General features: G+C 42.7%; 1 protein-coding gene across 1 annotated transcript; it reads right to left on the minus strand.

Moving 5' to 3' along the window:
- Positions 1-466: 466 nt before the first annotated feature.
- Positions 467-3,295, minus strand: LOC110887548. The gene is made up of 5 exons (XM_022135126.1): positions 2,662-3,295; positions 1,621-2,564; positions 1,239-1,539; positions 610-1,140; positions 467-534 (listed from the first exon to the last, which is right to left on the minus strand). Exons 1-5 carry the CDS (start codon positions 3,293-3,295, stop codon positions 467-469), a joined length of 2,478 nt encoding a protein of 825 aa, XP_021990818.1.
- Positions 3,296-9,390: the final 6,095 nt, after the last annotated feature.

The following is a 9,390-nucleotide window of genomic DNA, read 5'->3' on the forward strand; positions in this document are numbered from 1 at the left end:
GACCAAATTACCCCTGCAAGCTTTAAAGCTCATTTAACCCACTGCATATATATACAACACCTGTAAAATGACCAAATTACCCCTGCAAGCTTTAAAGCTCATATAACCCACTGCATATATATACAACACCTGTAAAATGACCAAATTGCCCTTGCATCATTAATATTAACTAACCAAAACATTACATACCACATTAAGTCATTACATTACATAGATCCATTACTTAACATAAAGCCTACATGATTCTTGTCCAAAAGAGGCATTACAAAACACTAAATTGTCCAAACATAAGTCAAACATTCACCAACTAAGCACATCCTTCTTTGTTCCCCTTCCCTCTTGGTCTTCCTCTTTTAGCTGACAGTTTGCCCCCTCTTTGACTGTTGGGTTGGCTGTTCAGTTGATTTGTTAGCTGAGTTGACTGCTGTTGAGTTGACTGCTGTTGAGTTGACTGTTGAGTTGACTGCTATGTTGACTGCTGTGTTGACTTTCTCTTCCTTATGTTCCCCTTCTGTCTCTTTGATCTAGGTTCAGCTGTGAGCAATAAAATCACATTAGTTAGCATAATTAGAGATCTACAACAAATGAAATAAAACACTAAATGCCCACCTGTATTCATCTTCCCCTTTTCAGCACATTTTCTCTTGTTATGACCTCTTGCTCCACAAATACCACATGTCATTATAACCCCATGCTTAGTTAGTTTTCCTGGCTTTTTAGGATCCTCATGAGGGTCTCTCTTTCTGTTCTTCTTAGGCCTACCAGGAGCAACTTTTATTGGAGGTGGATCCATTGGATAATCAACCTTTGGCCAATACTTTTCACTTGGCAATGGAGGGATTGTGAAGTCATAAATCTTCATGTATGTATCTTTGTGGTAACACTGGTCCACATAATCTTCTGCATTCTTATGTAAAAACCCAGCCACAGCACACACATGCTTACATGGATATCCCCTAAGTTCCCACTTTCTACATGTGCAGGTTCTCTTATCCAAGTCAACAGATACATCATCAAAGTCTCTTACTTGGAAAACTTGATAAGATGAGGGGTACACTTCACACCTATAAGCTGCACCCTTGGAAAACTCTAGTTTTTCCTGTATATTAGGGCAGATGACAACATCTTTGGCAGCCATTTCTGTTTTTTTTTTTTTGTCACTAACCTACTCATGATCTGAATTTTGATATCCTCCAACATGTGAATAATATGCTTTGACCTTGCATTGATGATGTAACCATTGAATGTTTCTGCCATGTTGTTCACTATTACATCACATTTAGTGTGAGTTTTCAAGTAGCATCTGTTGAAACAAGTTTTATCTTGTTTCAATAATGCTTCTATTGCATCAGGGTTGATTGATCTCATCTCATCAAGTGCTTGAATGCACTTAGGTTCACAATAAGCCCTTGTAGCTTTCCAATACAGTTCCTTCAACTCTTCATCCTTGAATGTCTTGTGCCAGTTAGCATAGATGTGCCTTGCACAGTTTCTATGCTCTGCCCTTGGCCATATTAGTGCAACAGCATTCAATAGACCCTGCATATGAATATCATAAGTGTTAATACTATGCAGAATATAACAAAGGTATATATAGTAAGCATCATGGAAAAGTGGTACCTTCTGCTGATCTGATATGAATGTCCATGCTTCCCCACCATCATTTATTCCCAAACACTTTCTGAGCTCTTCCATTAACCATTCCCAACTATCATTGTTCTCCCCTTCAACCACTGCCCATGCCAAAGGATACATCTGATCATTAGCATCACTTCCAACAGCAGTTAATAACATTCCCCCCAGGAATGTCTTCAAAAAACAACCATCTAAACATAACACCTTCCTGCATCCGGCTAAAAATCCTTTTTTGAAACCATCAAAACATACAAATAATCTAAAGAATGTTTCACATGTGGTTGTTGGATCTAGATTGATAAAACCTGGTGGTGCAGTTACAAGAACAAACGTTGATGTTGGATTTGTTTTCTTCAAAATATCCATGTATGCACCAATTTTACTATAATGATCCCTCATTGGTCCATGCAACTTCTTATGAGCACAAGATTTAGCCTTGTAAGCCAACCACTTAGTAATTATGACCTTATACTTCTGTTTTACAGCCAATACAATCTCCTTAGTAGACCAATTGGGCTTGGATCTAAACAATGGTAGGAACTCATTAGCTATAAACCTTGTTGTTAATTGTCTGTTCTTTATCATGTTCCTTTGGCAAGAATGCTTATTCTGCACTCTTTTAACCATATAACACTCCTTACCCTTATGCAGTGAGCACAATAAGAAAAATGGACACCCTTCTATACACTTGACAACTATACGACCACAGTTGCCCGTCTCACTCTTAGCAAGGTACAAATTCCTACCAATAGTCACTGAATACCTTCTCACTGCCTCTTTGAAGGCATCCCTTGATGCAAACCTTGTTCCTACCTTCCAAATGAATTTCTTCCAGTTAGTGTGTTCAGTTATAGATGGAGCAGCTTCCTTATACTTCTTACCCCTGATATTATCGTCCTCACTTTCACCGGGTGTAAGAATGTCACCATCTGATATGTGCACCCACTGCATCATTAGTTTCATGCAACTTTCCCTCTGTTTCTTTCTCCTGTAAGCATTCGTCAAACAACTTTTTTTTGGCTTGACAATCAACATGAGTAGCCTTTCTAACTGCATCTTGTGACTGTCTCCATTCCAAGTCCTCTCTATCTGACTCAGAACCATTTACCTCTTCCAGAACCTCCTCCTCATCATGATCACTGCTTGGAACTAGGTCATCAATATCAGTATCATCATCCGACTCTCCTGATCCAACTGATTGTTTATACTCACTGTCATCACTATCATGACCATATTCATTGTCTATATCCACTAAAACCCTATCAGTTGACCTAGCAGGCTTTGTGGATTGGGCTTTTTGCTCATTGGGCCGGGGAGATGGGTTAGTGGGCCTGGAACAGGAGTAGGCTTCATCTGCCAGTATTGGACCTGGTTGGATCAGGACTTCCATAAATGGTTCACTCCATGTCATAACCTTACCGGCCAAGTGCAACACATCTTTATCACTTTCAAAGTGATGAAGTCCCCCATCATCAGCATCCAACCCATATATATGAAATTTTCTAGAACTGTAAAAACCGGATTCCATTGCATAATCTACAAGTTCAAAGTAAGAAATGTGGTCTACATCTACTCTAACAAGCTTTGAATCACCTCCTACATACTGTGCTTGATCAAATCCTACCTCAATGCATGTGACCGCCAATCCATAGCATAACATCTATTGTTGAAGACATCTCAAAAAAATGAGTAATTTCAAGAACTCTTACCTTACGATGATATGTGAAGGACTGATGATCGGCAGATTAGGGCTCCATTGATGATGATCGCGATGATGAGTGAAGGACTGAAGGTGATGACTGTGATTATGATGTAAGGTAGGGTATATAAATGAGACATTACACCTCATCAGCCACATCAGCATGTACAATCAGCCAAATGGTGCCACATCAGACAAATGACTAACCAAGTTAGAGAATATTTAACTGAGTGGTGCCAGTGCAAACAAAAAGTCAAGTTGGGGGTGCCGGGTGTCAAAGTGTTAGTTGCGGGTGGCAACGGCCAAAGGCCGATAGTTGCGGGTGATAAAATCCAATAACCCATTTTTTGTGACAAATGAGAGATAAGAGCTAATATGTTACAATTTCAGCTGTTACATTTGACTTTTTATGGGATTTTAATTGTAGTTTTTTAGAGTTTATGAAGTATATAGATTTTAGAACTTATAATTTATAAAATTTTTAATTTGTAATACAAGTAAACAATATGTTACATTTTTGTAGAAAATTTTTATGTAATGTTACAAATTCTGTTACACTTTATGTCAAAGGAGATGGGAGAGAGAATGTGTAAAGCCGTTACACCTTTTTTGTCAGACATGTTACAGTTTCTGAAAAATAATTTTTCACTTTTTTTGTATCGGGTCAATCTCCACCATATAGATTAGTTGGGAGGATGGTGGAGATAAGGTTTTCATAGTTTTTTGAAATCAAATGAATGAACCTTCTTTTGCTACGTGTTACGCCTTTTTGCAGACGTGTTACGTGTAACAACCAAAGGCTGTCACGTGGTACGTAACAATGAAAGTCTGCAAAAGCTGTTACATATAAGACGTGACAGCATCTGGTTGTTACGAATAAACCTATTCAACATATAGTATATTGCTTCATAGTTATTCTATTTTTGTGAACCTATAAATAAGATATGTAATTTTCAATGAGAATTGACGACGGGGGTAGCCCAAGGATAAATAAAATTATTAATATGCAAAGAGCTTAAAAGGTTGAAAGGTTCATCGGATGAAAAGCTGTAAAATGAGGGAATCGAGAAACAGTAACTAGTCATGTCTAGAGGCTCGTCCCACCAACTCACGCTCACCAACTCACAAAGTCAGAGCAGGTCTGCACAAGCACACTCTATTAACCAGGGGTCCAAAGCCTTCAACCCCAAAAGGGGAAACCCTCCATAAGCAAACAGGTCTCGCTAGTATAGTCCATGCCATTTCGGGAGGTGTCTTCCACTATAAGAAGACAGCTCATAAACACTTCAAAGACATTCCGAAAAGCACAGAGATTCCTTAATCTCTAGTCATTCAAAGAGTTCTTTGTCACTTCCAAATAACTCTTCATCAGATTCATCTCATTCATTCTATTTGCTTTCTTTTCTGGATCCGAGCCGGCCTTGGAGAAAGAACTTCAAAGCAAATAATTCAAACATACTAGTGAACCTCCTTCCACGTTTTGCAAACGTGGAGGGACCCCGCGACCTGCGTTAGGCAAAACTGAACCCTTCAGCCCTTTTGCCTGACCAGCCCAGCTACCATCCTTGGTCCCGTGTTTGTTGCATCAACAAGTTGGCGCCCACCGTGGGGCTACGCCGCTGTTTCTCCTCAAAAGAGACCTGGTACGTGTAGCTCCTCGCATTCAAAACCACCATGTCAGAAAGTGGATCTCCGGGAGAGGTAAACCAGACCCCTAACACCTCTACCCCGGGAAGTGGTCAAGCTCACACAACGATAACAACACCTTTTTCAACTCCGGGGAGTACACCCGAGTTTCTCACCTTTAACACACCAACCCCATCCAGATCTGGAGCTCCGTCTCCCAACGTTGGTGTGTCTGACACTCCGACACGCGTTGAACTTACCCCCGAGGGGGTCGCTCATAACTTCCTTGAGCTGAGATCACTTCTTAACCAACATGTGAACAGAGAAAGGGAAAAAGGTGTAAGGATTCGTCTAGATTACGACGAACCTGAGCCAACGTTATCCCCTGGGCCACCTCTACCTCCCTTCGTTACAAGAGGTGAGGCCGGTCCTAGCAACCCTTCAAACCTTCACCCTTATCTGTCCACTATGACAAATCCCACTGTTCATCCTATTCTCTCTTCCCAACCAACTGCTAGCAGCACTCCTCTGGGACACGAGTTAACACTCGACCAACTCCTACAATCCCCGGTGACCAGTTGTCCCACTTCTCTAACTACCACATGGGAGCAAGCCCTGTCCGTGCTCCCTTTAGCACGAAGTGCTGTTGCCAGCACCCCTCTTGGGGTAAGTTGCTCGGTTGGTCCTGGAAGCCTTCAGGGTTTCAATTTCGTACCCAACATGATGTCTCAGATGATGGCCAACTTCCCCTGGCAACACTTCATCAATCAAGTGCTGGCCACCCAGGGAAACCACGGCAATAATAACAACGGGGGTACGAGGCCTGAAGAGGACTTGGCTAAACCTTACAAGCCAAGTAACCTTTCATGCTTTTCAAGACAGATAGCTGATTATGACTTTCAGTCAAAGATCAAAATGCCTGCCCACATCAAAACGTATGATGGGACCGAAGACCCCGAAGATCATCTTCAGATCTTCACTGGTGCTGCTCGAATAGAAAAATGGTCGAACGCTGAATGTTGCCTAATGTTCATGCAGACCCTCATTGGGTCCGCTAGAATCTGGTTCAACGACCTACCTGCTCAAAGCATTCGAAGCTTTGATGATCTCAGCAGAGGCTTCCTGGCAAACTTCTCCCAACAAAGGAGATACGTTAAAGACGCAACAGTGATCTTCCAGATAAAACAACGCGATGATGAAAGCCTATGAGCATTCATTGAACGATATAAGAAAGAAGGGCTAACCTACGTGGGGGCCGATGAGAAAATGAGGGTGGCTGGTTTTATGAACGCCATAACCTCTAAGTATCTCACACGAGATTTCAACAAATCTCTACCCAAAACCTTGGAAGAAGCCCTGGAAAGAGCCGAGGCTCATATTCGAGGAGAGGAAGCTGTTGATATCAAAGAACAAAGAAAAAGGGGTTCTGGTTGGCGAAGTAGCAGCCCAGCCAGAAAGAGAGGCAACTTTAACTCTTACGACAGACGCCCAAAGGGTTCAGACTCTCGAAGGGTTGAAGGGCGAAACCCTCCAAGCAGAGATAAGAGTATGAGTTTCACTCCTCTCACCAAAACCCCTCAAGAAATCCTGGCAACGGAAGAGGTCAAGCAAAACTTCAGACCTCCCAGGCCTCTTCCCAAAAGTCGGAAAAACGAGAACTCCACTCAGTTCTGTGAATTCCATGAAGAAAAGGGACATCACACCAACGATTGCTTCCAGCTGAAAAAGAGAATTGAAGAGGCTGTCAAGTCAGGAGAACTTGCCCACTTGGTCAAAGGAGTTCGAGACAAGATGGCTGAAAGCAAAGGAAAGGAAGTAAACATGGTGTACTCTGATGATAAGGCCCCTTACAAGAAACAACGTCTAGAAGCTTGGGAGCTTCAGTGTGTCTGCTTCCCCCCAACAAAGAAGGATCCCCTTCCTGGCCCTCTCGTGGTCGAAGCCCTCGTGGGGACCTTACAAACATGCAAGGCATACATAGACACGGGAGCAGCCACTGAAATCATGTTCAAGAAGTTTTTCAACCGATTAAGTGACGAGGAGCGTTCAAGGCTCCAACCCTCCGGGACCTCCATAAAGGGTATCGCTGATATAACCTTGAAGCCTTTGGGGCAAATAACTCTTAACGTTTGTTTCAAAGAAGGTTTAAATGAAAGGACTCGATCACTAACCTTCGTGGTTATCAACATCCCTTCCAACTACGACGTAATCATAGGGAGGCCCGGACAATGTGCATTTTACATGGCTGTATCTGTTGGCCATGGCACTGTCAAGTTTCCCACTGAAAGAGGGATTGCAACCCTTCAACCCTCTCAGGAAGCTTACCTGATCGAAGGAGAAAGTTCTAATGACGAGAAAGACAAGCAGGGGTTAGTCATCAACCCTAAGTACCCCGAACAGCGGATAAGGGTCAACCCCAACCTCTCTCAAGAGACTCTTTCATACCTTGAAAAGCTGCTAAAACATCACAGCGATGTGTTCGCCTGGTCTCCCGAAGACATGACCGGGATCCCTCGAAACATTGCTGAACATGAGCTAAGAATACCACCGAATGTCAAGCCAGTGGTTCAAAAGAAAAGAAGTTTGGCACCCGAAAGAAGCCTGGCAGCTTGCCAAGAGGTTAAAGAGCTTGTATCAGCTGGCATTCTCCAAGAAGTTAAGTACCAATCATGGATTGCTAATCCTGTCATGGTCCGGAAACCCGATAACTCTTGGAGAATGTGTATAGATTTCAAGGATCTTAACAAGGCTTGTCCTAAAGATTGCTACCCACTCCCAGAAATTGATCTTAAGGTTGATTCCCTCACGGGATACCCGTTCAAATGCTTTCTTGATGCATACAAAGGCTATCACCAGATCCTCATGAAAAAAGAGGATGAAGAGAAGACGGCTTTCCACACAGACAAGGGCATTTTCTGTTACCAAAAGATGCCTTTTGGCCTCAAGAACGCGGGAGCCACTTACCAACGACTCGTCGATAAAGCCTTCGAAAACCAAATTGGTAGAAACATGGAAGCATATGTCGATGACCTGGTGATCAAAAGCAAAACGGAATACCAGATGCTTGATGACATCCAAGAAACCTTCAAGAATCTTAGAAAAATCAACATGAAGCTTAATCCGGAAAAATGCTCGTTTGGATTTGACGAAGGAAAATTCCTGGGTCATATTGTTGGAAAGCAAAGCATCAAGGCCAACCCCAACAAAGTAAAAGCCGTTCTCGAAGCTAAACCACCAAGAACCAAGAAGGAGGTTGAAAGCTTAAATGGGAAGCTTGCAGCCTTGAAGCGTTTTACCTCAAAACTGGCCGAAAGGTCTCTACCATTCTACAAAACGCTCAAGAATTGTTCAGATAAGAAAGATTTCAGATGGACCGATGAGGCTGAGGAAGCTTTCAATCAAATGAAGCAGCACCTTGCTTCACTACCGGATATTGCAGCACCAGAAACTGGGGAGCTCATATCGGTGTACCTCTCAGTCGCCGACGAAGCCATCAGTGCAGTCCTCACCATTGAAAGAGACAAGGCTCAGGTACCCGTCTATTTTTTCAGCAAAACTTTAAAACTAGCTGAAACCAAATATCCTCCCCTTGAAAAACTAGCCCTAGCCTTGGTCCAAACAGCCAGAAGGCTTAGAAGATACTTCCAAGCACATCCTATACAAGTGGTCACTGACCAACCTGTCAAGAACGTGCTTGAAAAGCCTGAAAACTCAGGTAGATTGGCAAAATGGGCAGTGGAACTAGGTGAACATAACATCACCTACGTCCCACGAAAAGCAATCAAAGCTCAGGTTTTGGCTGACTTCCTAGTAGAAGTCCCAAGCCAAAAGACTGAAGAAGTAAACACCACAACCACTGAACCCTCCAACCCTGAAGCCTGGAAACTATTCACCGACGGGGCTTCAAGCGTTGAAGGGTCAGGAGCTGGTGTGATCCTAATCAACCCTAAGGGGCTAGAATTCACATATGCTCTTCGTTTCAACTTTCAGACCACCAATAACGAGGCTGAATACGAAGCACTGATCGCTGGTCTCCGGCTAGCCAAAGAAATGAAAGTCAAAAAGCTTGAAGTGTTCACTGATTCACTACTAGTATCAAGCCAAGTCAATGACAGCTATGTCGCCAAGGAGCCCAACATGAGAAGGTACAAAGAAAAATCCAAGGAATTAATGAATACCTTCCAGGCATGCAACATCAAACAGATTCCAAGATCCCAAAACAAAAAGGTTGATGCCTTAAGCAAATTAGCGTCCCTCACATTCGCCCACCTCACAAAAAAGGTGTTGGTTGAAGTGTTGAAGGCTCGTTCAATTGACGAGTTGGAAGTACAAGATGTGGTCACCGAGGAAGATCCAAATTGGATGACTCCCATAAAGAAATTCCTTCAAAACAACGAACTACCCAACGATCAAATAGAAGCTGAAAGGGT

This window comes from Helianthus annuus, chromosome 14 (genome assembly GCF_002127325.2).
Source record: "Helianthus annuus cultivar XRQ/B chromosome 14, HanXRQr2.0-SUNRISE, whole genome shotgun sequence".
Lineage (NCBI taxonomy): Eukaryota > Viridiplantae > Streptophyta > Magnoliopsida > Asterales > Asteraceae > Helianthus > Helianthus annuus.